This window comes from Maniola jurtina, chromosome 7, assembly GCF_905333055.1.
Source record: "Maniola jurtina chromosome 7, ilManJurt1.1, whole genome shotgun sequence".
NCBI lineage: Eukaryota > Metazoa > Arthropoda > Insecta > Lepidoptera > Nymphalidae > Maniola > Maniola jurtina.
Window position 1 is genome coordinate 4377152 of NC_060035.1, and position 22295 is coordinate 4399446.

The window sequence follows — 22295 nt, forward strand, 5'->3', positions numbered from 1 at the left end:
ATCTAATACTAAATTAATAATACAAATATAAATCGTTATGTAAAGTTGATGTGTGTGTGTGTGTGTGTGTGTTTGTGTGTGTAAGTGTTTGTGTTGTGTGTGTGCTTGTGTGTGTTTATGTCTATGTTTTAAGATCATTATTGCACCTATATCTTTGTATTCAACTCAAAATATTCAAACAAGCTCGTTTCGAACAACATAATTACAAACCTCTGTGTATTATTTAATAAATAATAAACTATCAAAACCATTAATTGCACGGGAAATTAATTTTCAGCTCCATTCTATGATTTCGATTTTTTTATCAATTTTTTCTTCGTACGTGGCAAAGTACAATCAAAAGGTTTTTTTAATTCTTCATTTCTTAGTGCTTAGGTAGGTATATACTTTCATCTATCAGTTTTTCTGGAATACACTTTCGTACCTACGAGTATGTTCCTTTTTTGCAGAAAATGTAATATCAAACAATAATTATTTATTTAAAAAATACGGTGCACGTATAAAAATCTCAGTTTATGCAAATCTTTGGCACAATTCTAGCATAAAAAGAATTGCATTCAACAAAAATAATAACACTAAGACGCCGTCCCGTCTTCATTCCTCTTAGTCGGCCGTCCGTGGCGTACAGTAGCACACCGCTGAAATCCTTCCCGATTTATTCAAACTACTTTAGGACTTACAGCTTAGAAAATAGGGATTATAATTTGTTGAGTAGTTTTAGATAGTAACATAATCTCTTTATGAAATGTATGATTCTACTAATTGGTTGCGCAACTTTCCGCGAAACATCTTTGCTGCAACAGTACGTGAGTTGCATGGAAATATAGTAGTTTGGACTTTGTGATAAAGATACAGGGCAATATGAATCATAAGGCCATTTATTAAGTGTCTTAAAGTGCAATGGACTTTTGAGATAGGTTGGTTTGTATTTCTGATTTGAGTTATAGTTGAAACAAGGATTGTAGTTTAAATTAAATAGCATTAAAGTGAACGTAGTCGTAGCCTATTGTTTTAGAAAGTTCACAAAACGATTTGAAACTTCGTTAAAGTTTAATGTTATTTCATGTTCTTAACTTTCCTGAACTAGAATATTATGAGAATTTGGTAGAACTTACAGTGCACGTAACAAAACTTCTAGTATTTTGAGTAGACCTATCTTTGAATTTAGTGATATTAGAATACTTTTCATGAAGCACCGTGTAGCCCACACCTAGGTAAGTACCTACTTACGGAGCCAAATGTATATAGGTCTAGACATATATACCATTCATATATTCATACCATTACCATATAGTGCGAATTGGCATACTTCACACACTTCATACACAGTTGAGAACATTATGGAGAACTCTCATGCGTCCAGTTTCCTCACGATGTTATCCTTCACCGTTAAAGCAGATTAAAACGCACATAACTCTGAAAAGTATGAGGTGCGCCCCCGGGATCGAACCCCCAGACTCCCATAATAGCAGGCAGACGTCTTAACCACTAGGCTATGACGGCTCTCTTTCTTCAAACACCAATTTAGTACCAGATATAGTATGTAGCTACTTTAATAAAGTAATTCTAATAAAATTTGCATAACAATTGTTGTTAAATGCGAATATTTAATTTCTTCTAAAATGCTCTATAGCTTCGAGGCCGTATCTGCAACAATGGAATGGGCCACATCCGGGCAACATTATCATAATATTGCTTCCACTAAGTAACCGCGCCAATATAGCGTTTTAATGTCGGCTTTACTCAACATTTACTTAACTAGTAGGTAGGTACTACCTTCTTATAAATCTACGCTAATATTATAAAGAAGAAGTTTGTAACTTTGAATATAGGGACGTAGGAGTACCCACCTGATCTCCGAAACCAATGATTCGATTTTGAAAATTCCTTCATTGATAGATAGCCAAATTTATTCCCAAATGCTAATAGGCTACATAATATTACTTACCTATACCTATCACACGTATGAAGTCGTAGGGTGAAAAGCTAATAAACCAGCTTTTACCCAGAATTTCGTGTGTTACCTTAACATCCGCGTTGTACCTACTTACTTACCGTCCAAGGAATTATAATTAACTGTTCATTTCCAACTATACATCATCATCATCATCATTGTCATCGATATACATATCAGTGTATGTAATAGTTTGTAAGTATATTGTATAATGTAAAATATGTATATTGTCAGTGTTCCTTAATAAATAAATAATAATAATAGGTATAATACGTTTTCTTTTTTATTTATTTTTATTTTCTATACAACCTTTCGGGTTAACACACTTACTGAAAGTATAAGTTTAACGTTTAAAAATGAAATCTATTCTTAGTAGAGAAGGCTTATATGCAAAGAAATAGACGTATCTATAGAACGCGATAGGTCAAGATGGCAATCGGGGTATGAGGAGGGGGGATGCCCCGCACGTTACCTGCGCTACCCCGCACCGGGTTAGCGCGGCGGCTGTGCGGGTGTGCAGGGCGTCCCCACTCCAATTGCCATCTTGACCTGTCGCGTACTATACCTACCTATCAGAAGTTTACTTGAGCAATATCTAATTAAAACAGAATAATAACACCAGCAGCTGAGCACAGATTAACAATAGTAATAATAGAATGGATATTTAAATTATTTGTGTGTTAATGTTTATATTAATTTCGTCCTTTCGATATCAATGGCGACCTTGCGATAGAGATCCTGCTGAATGTCGAACGTAGCAAGGCTTTAGCTAAGTTTTCCTTGAACCTAGTATTAAAGCTTAGAGGTCAGCTCACGGGCGCGTTTACTTAGAATTCCTTCTCACCTACCTACCTACTGAGATATTATGCAGGAAAAATAAACAACATAATATTATGATTGTACCCATATAAATCTTTTGGACTAAGTTTTATATCACTACACTTAATAATATAAATGCGAAATTGTGTTTGTCGGTCACACCACAATCGGCGTGTACTTTTGTATGGATATAGTTAAAAAACTAGAGAGTAACATAGGCTACTAAGATTATCCCAGAAAACCAGAGTTTCCACTGGACTTGAAAAACATAAACCCACGCGGAGAAGTTGTGGGTATTCACTAGTTAACCAACTTTTAAGATAATCTCTAGCAACTATAAAACTAAATGTTTGTGAAATTGTTCAATAAATAAGATCGATTTGTACTAAATGTGTGTAAATTAATTTTCTATCCCTATTCTTTCTTGTCAAACCTTGAATAAAGACAAAAAGTATCAACGGAACAAAAGCTAAGCCAGACGCAGAAGCAGTTTGGCGCAAGTGGCATAAATCTTTTAATTTCGTGATTAAATGGAGTCTTATCGCTATCATTTATTGAAAGCTTCTTAAAATACAGAAACAATTACTAATGAAAGATTTCCAATTTTATAGTAACACCATATTTCAATCACGATTAAACTATTTCAAAAGCAGGTAACGACTAATCGAGAACAAAATCTAAAAGAATATAGGTAGGTACTGAACCGAATCATTCTTCCAACTTAATAAACACTTCATACTTTTTATTCCTATTCCACGATGTCGATGCAATTGTCGATAAAATAAATCAAGCAATATTCAATAAGAAGAACGATTTCCGCCGATATCAGCACATACGATTATGATCGCAGCCCGTATTGACAACAGTTCCACTTTTTCTATCGCAATTAACACACCTTTTTCACTAAGCCTCTAATTATCCCCTGAGAATCCATTAACTAGATTAGATGCATTCGTGAGATCAGAACATGTAAATCCGAGGTGGAATTTCACAAAATATTGAATAACCATAATTGCTCTCAATTGAATGTTTGCGTTAGCATGTTTTTAGCCCGTAATGAGAGACAATAAACGGCCGCTTTTTGTTCCCTTCCATTGTTAAGCTCAACTATGAGCGTTATAATTACATATTTATGTATAAAATAAAGCGGCCGTAATACAATTACTGTTGAGCAATTCTAGGTAATATGAATATTCGTCATATTGTGTTGGCGATTGCGAAAACTTCGCGTCCAATTGTTGGGGTAACAATGCAAGCATTAGTAGCAAAGGTCAGTAGAACAATATTACGCGAAACCGAGTTTTAATTGTACCTCCGAATTTGCATTCTAATAGTACGAATGGGTAACATTATAACGCCTTGCTAATCATTGCATCATCATCATCGTCAACCGGTAAACGACCAACTCGATATAGATAACCAAAACGATATACCTAGATCTCTTGTAGGAACTTCCACACACCACGGTCTAGTGCCTCCTGAATCCAGCGGTTCCCTGCTACTGGTTTGATGTTGTCTGGCCACCTAGTAGGAGGTCTGCCAATGCAGCATCTAGGGACCCCAAATTTTTTCGGTTTTTCGAACTACCTATGTGTACAAATGCTACTTCAGCTTAGCAACCCGTTGAGCCATGCCGGTTAGTCAGCTCTTGTTCTCCTACAGAATCATTCATATTGCATGTGTATATAATTGTTTAAAATACTTACTTATATTTTTTTCCTAAAAATATCTCTTTTTTTATTTGAAGTCAGAAAGCCCTGTTGCTTTTAAAAACTTAGAAGCCGTGATAAATACACTCATTAAATCATTTTTAATAGAATTTCTATGAGTGGGAAATACAACAATTTCATCTTAACTAAGAATTTAAAAGTAAATTAACTAAAATGTTAGCCCACTAATCTGATAAAGTCGTGTTCGAGAGTTAAGAGAGACTTTCGTAACTACCGCATTTCGAATACTGGCTTGAAAACAACAAATAAATTAGAAATCCGCTAAGTTTTACATAAAAACAATAGCTTTGCCTTTAGGTAATGGGAACTTCGTTATTTATTCAGTCATGTAAGCAGACGAGATTCACATGTAAAGTAAAACAAAAGTAGAGTTTTCTATCTCGTAGATTTGAATTAAAACAAGCTTTTTAAAATCTCAGTACAATTTTTACATAATAAACTGACATTTTGTTTAAACCACATATTTTTAAGGTTCCGTATCCGAATAGAACCCAATTACTAAGCCTACGCTGTCCTTAGGTAGGTATGTCTATCCGTCTCTTTGTCTGTCTGTCCATCTGAATGAGAGATAGATTAATGAAACTGTAACAGGGGCTTTCACTTAACAGGGGCTTAACAGTAACAAGGGCTTTCGTAGCTCCTTATAAATTACTTGACAAGCGGAATCGTTGAGTAGACTAGTCGGGAGCATCTGGTAAATAACTATGTTTTGTTTCCCAATGAGCGAAAATATCCATTTCGCATCGGACAGCCCAGTAGGTAGTACTCTCCCTAGATCACGGAACACTGTTTTTTCTGTTCCGTGCCCTAGATGGACAACAAACGATTCGCAGAAACTTTTTTTTTATTTTCTAGACTAGCGCTTGGCTGCAATCAGACCTGCTAATAAGTGATAATGCAAACTACTGGACACAAGCGACACAAAGCTTTAGAGTGTGGAATCCCTATGTCTGGCAAAACCGTCGTCGGTTGAAATGATTAGTGATAGATTATAAACAGGTAAATACAGAACAAAGAATTTGGTAATATTTGCCCTATCATAGCACACTTTACACTGCCTCAGGCACGCCGGTAAGGGCCGGTCCAATGGCTTTTGGACTCCATGTAACAAAGGATTGCTTGCGAGTTCATAGAATTGATACCGAATAAAATACAAAAGACGTGAAAGCATAGATCAATGTCAGCTTCTTGTTGAGACTATATTCGTCCCTAGTAACTAGCTATCTAGATTTTGAAATTAAGTTATTCTTTCTATGTAATGGAAAACATAAAACACATTTTATTTTATTTAAAAAAAGGCTGAGTTAAAAACCTCCTCCTTTTTGGAATTCGGTTGAAAACTATAGCTAATGCTCGGCATTAGTTGCAACCAAAAAGGTTACCGCAAGTCCCAACAACGCGTACAAAGTTTCAACTCAATCGGATGAATGATCACGAACGTATGATTAGGTAGGTAGGTATGTGTCATACATTCATATCTTATTAAAATCATTACCTGCATTTAGTTATGAAGTTGTATGATATTCTGCAATGCATTCAAATTCCACATAAACATAAAAAGCATCCGGATTTAAAACGGTATAATAATATTATTTCGTTAGTGCATAAGGTAATTCAAATCTGAATTAATTAACATGAATGCATTTAGAATTTATTATTAGCACAGACAACAGCTAAGGTCTTATAAAGCTAGGTCATAACTTTCCAAAATAATAACTAATTGCACTCGGTATAATTCTTGAAGATATTGTAATAATTCTGTCATCACGTTACTTTTGATTTCATTTGATAAAAGATAAAAATATATTACCTACCTATGTGTTTGTTTAATATAATTTGTAAGGAATTTATTCAGCTGACCTATTCGTTTAACTACTTAGTTTTAATTCGTTTTAGACAGTAGAATCAGAATGCAAATCTTCAACGCGTTGGTTGTTGTTGTATTGTTTTAATATAATTTTTTTAACGTACCTATCTACTCATCCAACCTATTCATCTAACTTATCAAGTTTTAATTAGTTTTGAATGCAAATCTTAACGAGTTGGTGGAAAGGAAAATACGCAAAAATCTTGCTATACCATAAATCATCCTATTCCTCTAACGTTTTTAGACCAACTGTAGGTACATACGCCTTGGCTCTATCCTTTCTCATTTATGTTGTTATTTATCATTATGTAAAGCGTTATTAGTAACCTCCACCAAAATTAGCAGTTAATATAAGCGTTATTCAGTGACATCACAAGTGGACCATTGTGACAAAAACGTGTACCAACCCCGGTGCAACCACGCTTATCTGAACACATCTGGCCGTTACAATGAAACAGAAATACCGAATTGGTTATATACGTATCACAGACGGAAGACAAAATCGGTCTATCATTATCGGTAAAAATAAAGAGAAAATCTAATGCAGGTAATTCAGGCAAAAAGTTGAGTCCCTATACCTACTCTATTATTGATCGGCTCGACTGAACTCATGTCAAAGAAAAACTCAGGACATACACGGCTTCCGTGACTTGTTGAATGCAGCAAACTTTATTCACAGCCTTTCGGCTTCTACAAAAAGTCGGCCGTCTGTGTTGAACCGTATCCAATCAATAATCGCCAACGATGAGACATCGTACCGTGATTCTAATTATCGCTACTATGGCCCACCATTTTGTTACCGGCGAGAGAGCGGCTCGGTTATTTGATTTTACTGATTAGGAACTATGGATTTTGAAAGTCGTACTTAGATCCGATCGAAATCGGAGCGAAGATGAAAATTAATCATTGGCAATATAATAACTTATTTTTTTCCTCTTATTGTTCTTTTGTATCTGTAAACTGCCACGGCTGCAACGACGGTAGATATTTCTAGTTAAGTACTCAAAAGAGAATTTTATTGTTCACTGTTTTATGCCAAAGTGTGTTTCACAAGTAGGGACGCGCCAAATAGTAGACCTAGCTAAACTTGTTGTTAGGATAGTTTACAAGCAAGTCAAACATATTTTTCGGAAAATGTACCTATCAGGGGCCGTATGTGATCGGATAAGCGTGAAGTCATTAGTGTTTGTGCGAGCGAGGGCAGTGCATTGTACGGTCCGGACTCACCGGCGCTAGTTCGCGTCTTGTTTGGCCGCGGTTTACTCTGCTGTTGCCCGCTATACCCCTTCCCCTGGTAGTTATAGTAGTCGCCGGAGTTGTACTGCGCGTTGTACTCCCCGGAGGGCTGGCTCTCTTGGGGACACGTGTCCGGCTGCGCACCTTCGCGTTGTTTCGAAGGCGGCGCGCCCATCATGGGCTTAACGTCCCCGCACAGCGGGAGCTCCTGCTGCTGCTGCATGAACGCCACGCTCATCGCCGTGGCGTGCGCGACGGCCGCTTGGTAGTCCTGCTGGCCGAGCGCCGCCGCGGCGACGGAGTCGGGCGTGGAGTCTTTTGGTGGCGTGGGGGGAAAGGAGAACAGAGGATGGGGGTGAGGATGCTGCGCGGGGGAGAGGGGCTTGTCGGCGGGCGTGTCTTGCTGGAACCCCCCGCCCCAGGCTCCGCTGCCTAACGCTTTGGAATCGAGCCAGGGATGCAGCGGCGTGTGGAAGTGCGGCCTGCAAACCTGCCCGCTGCCACCGCTTAGCGTTCGACCTGTACACAGAAAAAAAGCTTTTAATACTACAACATTCCGTCAGATAAGTACGAGTACTTGCATATAATAGAGATCCAGTTAAAACATTCGAAACTGTTCAAATCAAATGAAATGTTTAGACAACACAAGTCATGTTAATGTTCTTTCTAAGTATAATATGAACAAATGTTTTAAACAAATGAAAAGGTAAAGTCACCTAATTTCGGCTGTCGAAACTTTACGGGAATTTGAGCGCGACTGACAAAGATCTGCCGATAGACGAGTCATTGTCCGGACTGGCCGTCATTAGGGCGGACAATTTGGAGGCGTTACGAACCGCCCGTGATACCAAAATTAATATTATTTGGAACCAACAACTCTTTCACACGACATCTCAATTCTCTATTTACATGCCCATGAACATTTAAAGAGCATGCGCAAACTATGGACATTTAAGTAGCTTTATTCATGTTTTAGCAATCAAGAAAAAAATTACCTCATGAACGAATGATTAAATGAAATGAAGGTATTCTAACAGTTAGTCGGTACCTTTGTTCTTTTCTTAATTGTAATGAGAAAAAATACCTATTTACTCTCGCACAGCAACTTGCGATTGTATTACCAAGTAAGTATCTACTTAGATATTATATTATGAACATGTCGGAAAATTTTGAAAATTTTTTTTTCGATTTTGAATTTGATTATGAGATTCGATAACATTTTATGACACAGTTTTCAATAGAAACGCTTGCTGTAGTAGATTTTTTTTATTCCATTACAAGTTAGCCCTTGACTGCGATCTCGCCTCATGGCAAGTGATAATGCAGTCCTAAGATGGAAGCAGACTAACTTGGAAGGGATATGATAGTTATTAAGCTCATGCCCCTTATTGGGTTCTACGCGTATCGGAGCACTAATTCGCTAGGTGGCGCAACTTTTACCGGTACGGTGGTAACTAGTCACGACCGAAGCTTCCCACCAGATAATTGCACATGTATACAACCTATAAAAACTCGTGTTAGGTACGTAATGCTTTTGTTACACGAAAGAAGCATAGTTTATTCAGCCGTAGGGTAGGTAATAGCGCCAGTAGCACGGAGCATTAACATCATTGGGCAGTACCCCGTCTGCGAATGTGCACCCGACCTTAACTTTAATGCGTATTTGATAAACAAATAACGGCCTTTATTCAGAGTTGGTTGCGTCGGAGAACAAAGGCGCGCTTTTCCGAAATATTACAAAAGTCGTGTCAAAACACCGGGGCAATTAAAATAGTGGGCCAGTTGGAAAATTTCGTTAATTAAATACTCGACGGTGGTGTACACGGCGTGATTTGTTATAATATAAATGTATAATTAAGCAGGCGGATTTTAAAATGGGCCTTTGTAAAGATGCCGCGTCATCATTTTACGAGCGGTCGAAAAAAACGCTCGCCAAAATGTGGGCTGTTGGAATTCCATTAAGGCTGAGATCTATAGAGCGAACTTTGACTTTGCTCAGACTTATGACACTGTTAAAACGAGACAGCGTTATACCACTGACATAAATCTATCTCGTTTTAACTGAAACTTAAGTCTAAGCAAAGTCAAAGTGCGCTCTATAGGTTTCAACCTAAGACTTCGTGGTTAGATAATGTGATTTTGTATCAAAGAATTTCAGTTAAGTAGGTACCTACAGATAATTCGAAAACTTGCTCTGAGTAAATAAAGAGAAAATAAGGAGTTTTTTTACTATTCAGACTTATGTCATTTTGTTAGGAATAGGATAATTAATACACATTGAATAAATGAATATTAGCTAATTCCATGCTGATTCCCAATCCCGTCCAAGTTAGGTAGGTACGTACATATTAAGTAGGTAAATGAAGCAAATTGCTGTTCTTAGGCACCCTAGCACAGACATCATGATAAATCCATCGCCAGCCCATTACTGAGCACACATACGTACATATTAAGTAGGTAAATGAAGCAAATTGCTGTTCTTAGGCACCCTAGCACAGACATCATGATAAATCCATCGCCAGCCCATTACTGAGCACAGTATCCTCTCGGAATGAGAAGGTGTTACGCCACCACCACCACCACGCTGGCCAAGTGCGGATTGGCAGACTTCACTCACCTTTGAGAACAGAACCATAGCACAGTATTTTTTTACATTAATAATATTATTGTAATGTCTTTCTGTTTTGTTGCAATATTTTCGTACCTAGTCACGCCTACATTGATAAATAACACGTAGGACCTACCTACTCGTATCACAAACAGATTTCAAATGTTATTTAGAAAAGTGATTAAAATAAAAACTTTGCGAGCATAAGTGGCTCCCCATATGTTAACTTTTCTTTAAATAACACCCCATTCAATTTGACAATCCACAATTATTATTTAAAAGTGAAAGCAAACATATGTACACGATCGGGGGGGTAATGATAATTGTGCGAATGCGACTGCTGATTGGTGCATTTACCCGAGGGGACCATCCCTTGTCTATTGGTGAAACAGGGTAAGAATACCATTGTCGGTACATCCCCGTGGTGCGCTGCGGGAACCTAATAGTTGGTATACTGTTAACTTAAATTGGTGTACTGAAACCTGTATTTATTTCTGACAGAAATATATAGAAAGCGGTTTCAAATAATTCCCTGCATTTTTGTTACAAAGTTGATTAGCTTATTACGCAATGTAAGTATGTACAATAATTTTATGTGACGATAATATATTGGTTAATTTTATTACCTAAATAATATTTTCGATTCGATAAATCGATTGTTCTATTTATATGCAATAGACATAATTTAGCGCACAGACAAAAATGCATAGAATGGAATCCTGCATTTAACACGCGCACGACGCACACCAGCTAACCACCTGATAATAAATCGGAAGTAAATCCGTAATAATAATAATAATAACGTAATTAATTAGTAAACATATTACAACAAAGATGACTAACATTTCATAGACATCTAACTCCAAACTACAGCTTATTATTTGCAAATTTTTACATTTGAAACCTTATTCCCTTGTAATAAGAACTAGGTAGATTTGCTCGTGTGTAATATTGTTAGACCCGCATCAAGTCGATCCAGGTGGTGATTGTAGCTAAAGATTATCATCAGATGGTTATCAGGAACACCCGTACGTAGCAAAAGTGGGCGAACTGTGTCGCTTGTCGAAATATTAATTAGTTGCCGTTGTTTAGGCTTTTTTTTCTAAAGGATAGAAAATATTTAAATCTATCATGACAAAGATCAGACAATAAATACTGCGATGCTATAGAGTGATAATTTTACTCAATTTTATCAATAAAAAACTATAATTGCGATTAAACAAAATACAACAATAAAATTTATGGACCGTCCTGGATCATGTCTAAAAGTTATCAGGTAGGTAGGTAGTAGGTACCTACTACTCAAGCGAAAGTGTGTCTGCATGTCTGTCTGTTTGTTACCGCTTTAGAGCTCAACTGCTGAACCGATACCAACGAAACAGTAGAGAGATAGCTTGCAACCGAGACGACTACATATTTTGTATCCCGGAAAATCGTGACGTCACGGGAATCAACACATTAGTAATAAAAATTAAAAACTCTTTTATAATCTACTTATTATTAGGTATGTTTGCTTGATACTATGCACTAAATCGTCTATCAAAAAAAAATATCAGTTAAAAAAATACAGGCAATTCTCTTCCTGACAAAGTAGTTTTAAATTTTAACCATCTATCTATCTTTAATTGAAACTAAATTGGCATCGATCACACGATACTTTAGTACTCTACCAATTGTTACCAGTTACCAATAATGCTTAAGCCTTTATTTGATGGGGCTGCAAAACATCGATCGCCATTACAGCAAGCACGGAATAAAACAATAATCGAGTCCACTACTATGAGTTTTCCCCCGTTTACCTACTCGCCAACTGTGGATGCCTTGGTGGAAGAAGTGTGTCGAACACTAACTTCGGATTTTAATATTCATCCTATCTGTAATCTGTCGATAAAATACTTAGGAACGTTATTTTTCAAAAAACATTAAATTTTTCACAAATAGGTAAATTTTCAATCCTACAGACCTACAGAAAGATCAAAGATACTTGACTATTAAAGACCTACAGATCAAAGATACTAAACTAATAAAGATATACCTACTTAGACGTTGAGTATGCCCGAGATTTCGTTCACGTGGATTTACGAATTTCTCGTAAGTTTCTGAAAATCCCGTGGGAACTTTTTGATTTTCCGATATTAAGGTTATGTCTCCGGAGAACAAGATAACAAAGAGACACTTTCGAAAAATGCACATCGTAAAACTGTGGTCGCAGGTAAAGTTATCTTCAGAGTTTTCTATAGAAAATTGTAATTCTTATATTATAATGTAACTTTAATTTACAATTTTCTCATGCTAGCGAGAAAATATTCCATAAAATAATAGCTTCAGTACCTATACTTCTTATCATTAGGCCACTTTGAACGTTCTGCATTTTGTCTTCCAATTTATTTATTTTCATACAAATTCAATTTGAATTTCGCATCGTAACTCTTGCTTGGCTTTGTTGTAGTCGGCTAAGCGCTCATACTAGCCCTACAGTCGCCAGCGTCACATTAGGGCGAGTGTACACACAACGTTTTGACAGCGTCCGCGACACCGGGAGCCACCCCTCGTTCACAATGCCACCAGCGATGGCAAGCCGATAACGCGTATGAATAATTCCTGTTATCGCGCCATCTCGCCACATGCCCAACCTGCCCCCTACCATGATATCGAAATCGGTGAAACTTTACGACACGAATATACATACGAAAGTACGAATACAACATTCCATACTTCGATACTAATGTCATTAAAACTAAGGTATATCTGTCTTTACCTTTTCACGGCCTATCTTTTTAACCTATTTTGACAAAATTTGGTGCAGAGAAAACTCGCATCTCGGAGACATTTGTCCCGAATAATCAAAGGATTTCTACGAATGTTTAAAACCCTAAATCACGTGCTTTCCATTCGCAACTCATCCCACATTCGCAACTTGTAAGTAAAAATATATTTTTTAAGCACATCAAAATTCGTAAACTATAAAAGTATGCAGACTGCAGAGTCAAAGACACACAAAACCACAAGAAACTTAGTCTTTACCATATTCCATATTGCAATAAAACGCAACCAAAAATTCATGAACGAAGCTAACAGGAACGTATCATGGTACGGGGGAATACTACAGCTTTTTATTTATTATGGGGCTGGTAGTTTCGGCCATTGTGCCAGATATGTGTGCTAAGCCTTGATTGTATGGGGATTTTGTGTGCGCGACTTATTAAAAAGAGAAAAGGACTCCATCAATACAACGGAAATTGAATTAGGATTCATTTCATACAAAACTCGTATATTTTTTATAAAACCTGAGTGAGCTTTTATGAAATTTCAGTTTTACGCACCGATTCTACTGCCAGCGGTCTAGAGACTTGAATTGAGAGTTCTGCGTTCCGCAATTCAGTGTAATTTAAACAATCATAAAAGTTGTTGACCGCAACGGTCAATTAAGCAACTCTTTGCCTCAAATAGAGTTCTGTCCACCATTAAATAATATGAATACTTAAGTAAGAACAATTTGAAAAAAAGTCGATTTGGACAAAATTAAAATTGGTTTATAAGTGCTAGTGATCATTAATAATAATTAATATCAAAGTAGGTATCATATTTCTTAATAAATAAAGACTATTAAAATGTTAGAGCTTCTAGAAACTTGATGCAAAATTATGAATAATAAACAAGCCGAACTTTACACATCACGACTTGTGAAATATACCTAATTATTATAATTATCTTTATTCGTCATCGTCATCCTTATCAACCCATCGCCCGCGTCGGATCACTATAGTGCAGTTCGCGCGGGTCTCCTCTCAGAATGAGAAGGACTTGGGCATTGTCTACCACACTAGCTAAGTGCAGATTGACAGATGTCATATACCTTTGAGAAAATTATAGAGAGCTCTCAGGCATACTTGTCTCGTAGCAAGGGATATGTTTAATTCCCGACCCAAAAAGAGGGGTGTTATAAGTTTGACGTGTGTATCTGTGTATCTGTGTATCTGTCTGTGGCATCGTAGCTCCTAGACTATTGAACCGATTTTAATTTAGTTTTTTTTTGTTTTAAAGGTGGCTTGATCGAGAGTATTCTTAGCTACAATCCAAGAAAATCGGTTCAGCCGTTTAAAAGTTATCAGCTCTTTTCTAGTTACTGTAACCTTCACTTGTCGGGGGTGTTATAAATTTTTAATTTACACTTGTAATTGCTAAAAACGCACGAAACCGAAAAGTTAGAGGTGCCTGGGATCGAACCCCGGACTCACCAAATAAGAGGATGCTGTCTAAACTACTAGGCTATCACACCGCTTTATCCGCGAATTCGATAAACTAATCAAAGTACAGCTCAAACTGCCTGGGTCTAAAAACTTAAGAGTGTTGAACCGGCATGAGCTATTCTTAAGCCATTTTGCCCCCCTATATTTTATTAAACACTGCATTTATGTAAAACATGTATATACTACTTTGTAGAATATTTCCTGTTTTATTAAATTGATAGACAACATTTTGCAATTTATTCATAGTTTATCTTTTATTGCCTAAAATACCAAAAGACTATTACTGAATTTTGGATTTCGTGTCATCTTTGACGTTCACTACATCAAAAGTTACTTGGTCGATTCTCACAAAGAGATATATTTACCAAAGAAAAGGTCCTGAACTAATAAGATGACAGAACCAAATCTTTCGTTTGGCATTTTTTACATTATAAAAATTCAAACAAAAAAGTCATAATTTCATAAAACTACAGACACATAAAACTGTCATTTAGGTGGGTTATTTTTCTTCATTTATAAATAAAACTAAGTACTCATTAAAGAAGAACATATTTGCAATATAAACAGAAAAAAAATATTTAAATTTAATTAATATTTGTTTCCAAAAAATAATCTTGAAACACACTACAAAACCGTGCAACAAGCAATAGTAAATTGAACTAGGAAATTAGTATCGGCCGAGGCCTCTCCGAGAACGGACGTAACGCTTGTTTGCTTAGCAATTGTTATCCGATTATTTACGATTTACCTGAAATTGTAGTGCGACTATCACTTCTCAATACTAGGTATTTTTAATACTCGCTATTTTTTCTTAAAGATAGATTAAAACTTTTTGTATATTTTTAAATTGTGTTTATATGATGCTGTAAGGAATTGCATTCCTAAATCCTGGTGATCCCTCGGGATTTTTAAAGGATCATCCGTTTAGATGTTTTTTACGTGGTACAGAAATGCGTTGCATCCCGGGGACGGGCTATTACGGATAGGCTACTTTTGTCCTGGAAAATCAAAAGTTCCCACGGGATTTTTAGAAACCTAAATCCACGCGGGTGAAGCTGCGGGCATCAGCTAGTTAATAAATAAGTATTGCCTCGAGCAAATAGCTGCATTGGTATCTATTGTTCCCTGTCATTGAAAGGGAATAATTTAATTTTCAAAATTTGAAAAAAATTGTAAAACGCGATTTTGGTAGAGAATAGATCAATGCCTATCAGAGCAGTGGCATTGATCTATATTTTTAATAATTTCTAAAAAATAAATTTTTAACTGTTTAAATTTTACATGGGTTTCACATTTATTTCAAGAGCTTTTATAAATATGTAAAACTCAATACTCAAGGTTTCATTATACCGTTTGTGATAAGGAAAACCATGTTTTTAAATAAACGGAAAGTTGAATTTTGTATAATTAGTTATTGACTAGAATTATAATGTTTCAGAATCAAATATTCTTAAAGGCTTATAGTTTTACAGTTATTACCGGCTGACAATGCTATATCCCAATAGCCTTGCTATTTGTCCTAGCCGCTAAATAAAATTTTGATGACTCATCGTCCTTTTATGGCATTAGCGCGGTTTCTTGTATTCCATTATGATTTCTTTTTTTTCATTTGCATAATAGCATTAGTTTATTGTCTTTTACAGCATTAGTACGGTATTTTGTATTTAGATTTTGGTTGTATACATTGTACACTCTACCATAACACCTGAAACAATAGGATAATTACTATCATTTGCACGTGGTCATCCCTCGTGGATCTTTATGATGGTTTTATTTTTGAACTAGCTATTACCCGCGGCATCACTCGCGTGATTCAAGGTTTTAATAATAATTGAGGTTTGTTACAATATTTTATGCAATGCCTAAGTTATTTTATCATGTGTTTTAGCATGCTATCCTGCGCGAACTATTTGTTTTTTTTGAAAGGAAAAGTAGTCTATAATACTTTTTCCTCGACTATGTCTATGCAAAACAACCGGCCAAGTGCGAGTTACACTCGCGCACTAAGAGTTCCGTACTCGGCTATTTTTTCCAACATTTTGCACGATAAGTCAAAAACTATTATGCATAAAAATAAATAAAAACCTGTTTTAGAATGTACAGGTAAAGTCCTTTCATATGATACCCCACTTGGTATAGTTACCTTAGTTTGAAAATTGAAACATTTTTTTTAATTCGCAGTTTTCAGATTTATTCCTGTACTTGTGCTGTAAGACCTACCTACCTGCCAAATTTTATGATTCTAGGTCAACGGGAAGTACCCTATAGGTTTCTTGACAGACACGACGGAAAGACAGACAGACAGACAACAAAGTGATCCTATAAGGGTTCCGTTTTTGCTTGAACCCTAAAAAAATGACGTCAATTCATAGCTCTGTTGTGGCTGAAACACAGCGTGCTATCCCGGGGGAACTGTTTGTTTTTCCGGGATAAAAAGTAGCCTATGTCCTTTCCCGGAAAATATCCTAAGTTGGTACCAAATTTCATCAAAATCGGTTCAGCGGTTGAGCCGTGAAAGCGTAGCAGACAGACAGACAGACAGACACACTTTCGCATTTATAATATTATAGTATGTAACTAAGAACTGATAGGACTGAGTTTTCGGGAGCTATGTATAGTACGTGACAGGTCGAGATGGCAATCGAGGTATGAGGCGGGGGACGTTCTGCACACCCGCACGTCACCCGCGCTATCCCGCACCGGATTAGCCCAGGGATTGTGTGGGTGTGCGGGGCGTCCTCACTCTGATTGCCATCACAACCTGTCACGTGTTGTGTTGCGTATTTGTTTGTTTATTGGCTCATCGATTCACTTATTACTGCCAAACTGCACATTAAATTTTGATAAATGAGATCTCTCTTTGGCTTCGCTTTACCATTCCGTGTGTTAGAGGCTATATTGTCATATGTCATAAAATTTTCCGATATGTCATAAAAGAACTTATCATAATCAAAACGAATGTAAGAGATATAACCTACAAAACCCAAAAAGTATATTGAAATTGGTTTACCTACACATGACATTTTTGATGAATAAATACCTACTCAAGTGTAACATCTGCATTTTTGTACCTGTTAATCCCTTTCATTGTACTGTCCATTGTCTTGCGCTTACGGTAAGTACGATTTAGTACTAACAATAAAATTTGAAAAGATTGTAAAGGACCATAAATAAATAAAAAATGCTCAATGTCTTTATGAGTATTAGCATTGCATTATATTTTTGATAATATTGCAAATTAAATATTTAAGACTGTTTAAATTTTAGACGGATTTCACATTATTTTAGCCTTTATAAATATATGTGTGAAAATTATTATAGTAGGTGTAACTATTTATACTGTGCATGATAAGGGAACCATATTTTCGTAAATATGTATAAGGAAAGTTGAATTTTGTATAATTTCTTGACTCTCTTATACTTACACAAGTATATAAAAGATTAGTATTAAGTACTGACTACAATTATAAGTTTTATTCACTCGTACTTAATCTATAAAGACAATACACTGTTTTAAAAAACATCATTGTTTTGAAAAAAACGACAAACTAACACCACATACTTAAATATATTGAAAAAATAATCTGTTTGAAAATCGTCTAGGATCAAAACGGTTTGTTATAAACTAAACTGCGCTGGGTACGTCCGTTCACGGAAACAAACAAAGAACCTCGGGTAAATACCTAAACTTGTGTTCCAAGCTCATGCTTCAACGCTCTTAAGATTTTCGTACAAGTTTTCTTTATAACTTCTTAAAGCTTGTATGAAATTATCTAATATTATAAAGGCGAAAGTTTTTATGTATGCGTGTGTGTATGTTTGTTACTCTTTCACGGGTAATTTAATTACCTAATAAAAATCTATATCCACAAGAACGAAGTCGCGGCCATCATCAAGTGAAATATATCCTCAAATAATGGTCTTAATAAATGTAAATAGGTATGAAATCAAATCATAAACCAATCATGGCGGGTTCTCACAGCCGGCGAACAAAACACCGGAATTTAACCCCTGCCCCCATGCACCCCCGGCAGATGCAACTGGAGATCTTATCAACGCGCCACAGGGCACTGCAAGTGTTACTAAAATTGATGCCAAGTTTATTTTGTAACGGTTTTTGGTCCTTCCAAAATATTTGTTAGCTTAGCTACCTAGTTACTGTTTAGTTTAAAATTGAGTGACACCATTTTTTTCTCGATCTACGGTTTTACGTAGGTATTAAGTAATTAACTTTTTTACTAATTTAACTGAGGTACTTAGTTACTTTGGACTAACGGATTACTAACGAAAATCTTACCAAGTACATTATTGTTTTTGATGAGGTTACTGTGTACCAAAATAACTATTAATTAATATGTAGGTAACTAAGGTATACCCGTTTAGTTTGTACAGGATGGTTGGTGTACATCCACCTAAGTATGTCTCTTATATTTCCTCGCTTTTTGAAAAATTAAAATACGGTAAGTAGGTAAAATTATTTAAAATATGGTGGTGCTTTCACTTTGTAATTAAGATCCACAAATCCCTTATACAGAGTGAACTACCTATAGGACAATAAAAGGCTAATAATAAGGCTTTCACTGTAATTTCTATTGAGTATTTATATCTTAGGCTGAATTATCTGGACTTTTATCTAAGATCCTTGAATAGAATAGAATATAATAATTTAATTCAAGTATATGTACCTACTGTAGTATTAATGTCTACTACATTAGGTAGATAGGTATACTTAGGAGGTATGTGCCTATGATGAAACTGTAAAAGTCCTTATATTATTTTCTCCCGTACTTAGTTACATTATAGGTTGGTACATACGCTAATAATATGTTTGTGAAAAACACATTGATTCTGTTCGACCCCGATTATTACCATCATACAAAAATTTCAAGGCGTGGTTACACTGCCGGCTCCCTTCTTTCATATTCCTTCGCTCACGGCGAAAATTGCCCCATTCTGCTTATTACCTCGTAAGCGTTTAGCGTTTAACATTATACTCGCTTGCAACTACATTCCGAATGTACATTACAGGATGTTCGCTGAAGTTACGTCTTATTTCCTACTAACTGATGCCCGCGTCTTGTTAGCGTGAATTTTGTTTTTTTTTTAATCTCGTGAAAACTCCTTGATAATTCGGAACAAAAAGTGGCCTATGACATTTACCAGGTCTTTAACTATACCTATAATATATAAAATGCAAAAAAAAACATGTTGATCCGTTGTCCCGTAGCGACAGGATTGAAGGTCGAAGCAACAAACATACACACTTTCGCATTTATAATATGGGTAAGTAGTGATAAAAGTATACAGTTCCACGGCCGTTTTTTAGGCTTTCTTCCCACTAGAGATGCGCTACGTTGCTATGTTACGGATTTGTGTCTAACCTACCAATAGGATTGCTTGATTTTCATAGCATAGCTTAGTTAGTTCTGGTGGAAAGGTGTTCAAGGAAGCAACTTTTTTTACATACAAATTGAAGCGAGGTATGCGAGCTAAGGACACGAGCTAAGGATGCGAGCTAGAGATGCGCGAATGGTGTAGCAATGCGAAGTATAAAGCACAGTCAATGACACGTACTTTAGCTCGCGTTGTGCATCTTCCTCGCACAGCTATCTCGCGCAAAGCGCATTTTACGCTCCGCTACACTGCTTATAAGTAGCTTTGGCGGAAACACACATCGTTTCGTAGCTTATAGCTTCAACCTCGCTCACTGTTTAACTACATCGCACACCTCTGGTGGAAAGGTAGCCTTAATCCAAAAAGATCTTATCAAATCAAGATACTATGTCGCGATGGATATAATGAAATAAATTAATAATAATTAACTAAGGCAAACTTTCAGTGCAACATTAACAAGTTTTACAATGCTTTAGGAATTTACCAGTAAAGATAAAAATAGAGTCTATCTCATAAAAACTTTGATCCGCATTAAGTAGGTGCTAAACATTTTATCGCAGATCTTAATGTAAAGGCTGAATCATCGGTCAGTGGGTTATTGCTTTAAGGCTTCCCATAGAAGCGAAGTTATGTAACTCGAGCCGTACGTTCTTATTCTTCTTGCAAACATACCTAAACAATTTCACATAATTTAATGCGAATGTCAAAAGCAGGATTTGCGTATCGTGAGAAACTTCCCAGTGAGTCTCAACTCTCAAGGCCGTCGTCGTCGCGGAGTCTGCCGAGTGCGGCGGTTCATTCGCGAAGTTCGCATACGAAATGCAGAGTGCGTGCCGGAGCGTGTGTAGCCAGCTTAACGGGCAGCACGCATGCCAAGTTATCCCTTCCAGTTATTGTCTTTAGAAGTGTTATCCTTTGTTCCTGCAGCGGATCATTACGTGCTCGATCATCTACGCAGTGGTAGGAGCTCGTGGCCCTTATGTCGTGGGTTGTAAACACCACAGTCGGCCGACACGCGTCCGCTGTGAAATGTCCGACGTGTTAGCGAATGATAAATGTAGGCGTCAGTATCGCGTATCGGATCTCGCCGTTCGCACGCCGAATTAATTTTAATTTATTGATCGTCGTATCGACGTCGAGTATTTTAGGTGCCTACTAAGACAATCCAGCGTAGCGTGTACTTATTTCGAATTGATTCACTTTTATACTAAGCTTCCAATACAGGCTGCGTTCAAACTATAGACTTTTGCCACTTAACCACTTGGTTTGGGATAATAGTGAATGCGCAAGAGAAAATAAAAAATTGATAGGTAGCAAATGTCGTAGTTATCTGAAGTTAATAGTTTGTGCTGTGCGTTAATAGATCAGTCAGTCAGTCAGTCATCTTTTTCTTTTATATTTAAAGTAGCTGATCCAGCCGGCTTCACTCGGATAAAATTTGGTATATTTACCTACCTTTACATCTAGAATAATAAGTATACCTACTTACCTACTTTTCAAACGATGAAAGAATTTTTCAAATCGGATGTATAGTTTCAGAGTTTACGTCTACCTCCTATATACAAACTTTGCCTCTTTGCCTATAATTTTAGTAGGGACAGATTTACATCTAATTTGTTATATCATAAAACAAGTGTATGTTAACATACATATAATTTATCCAAAAACTATACATAACAGGATTCTTGTGATTTAACGTTGTTAACGACTCAAATCTCGGACCATTGATATACATACGTATCTACATGAGCATAAACTGTTGAGTATACCTACCTACAAGATAATATCCATAATTTATTTTAATTTAGTCATCTACGGCGTGGGAATTATGCAAGAAGAGACATCAGTGTTGAAGGTATCATTTGTTTGTTTTTCGCGCTTTGTTTTAATTTTTAACACAGTCGACCGATAAAAGTTGGTCCAATAAAATTCAGGGAAAACAAAAAAAAAAACAAAATCAAAATCGGTTTATCTGTATGAGAGCTACTACGCCACAGACACACACAGATACACAGATGTACATTCATTAAATTTAAAAGTCCCCTCTATTTTATTATATTGAGATAACATGCAATACCACGATTAATTTGATGACCACTCTATTGGTGTTGAGCGCTAAAGATATAACACAGCTTATAGTCTATTCCTACAAGTGTCTACAAGTTAGAGTAGTGATAGCCTAGTGGTTAAGACCTTTTGTTCACGAGCTCGGGGGTTCGATCCCGAACACACAGCTCTAACTTTTCTGAGTTATGTATGACGGGTGATCACTCTCTCGCTCGCTCATAGTCCAGCGACAAAACTATTCCAACTACACACTAGCTTCTCGGTATTCGACAAATCGTTTCTCAAATAAAATCGGTCTCCAACAAAAGCGGTCGTTTGCGTTAGTTTTACATGTTAATTTATTTCTTTTGGACATAATGTGTGACACTTT

The 22295-nt window shown here is 36.4% G+C and overlaps 1 protein-coding gene across 3 annotated transcripts in view; it reads right to left on the reverse strand.

Moving 5' to 3' along the window:
- LOC123866733 (GATA-binding factor C-like) overlaps positions 1-22295 on the reverse strand; it is a 171267-nt gene that overhangs the window by 79252 nt on the left and 69720 nt on the right. For 2 of the 3 annotated variants that reach the window (XM_045908412.1, XM_045908411.1), the window contains exon 3: positions 7598-8125. In XM_045908412.1, the coding sequence (XP_045764368.1) occupies positions 7598-8125 (528 nt within the window). The remainder of the gene's footprint in view (positions 1-7597; positions 8126-22295) is intronic. The other variant, XM_045908413.1, reaches the window with a different exon arrangement.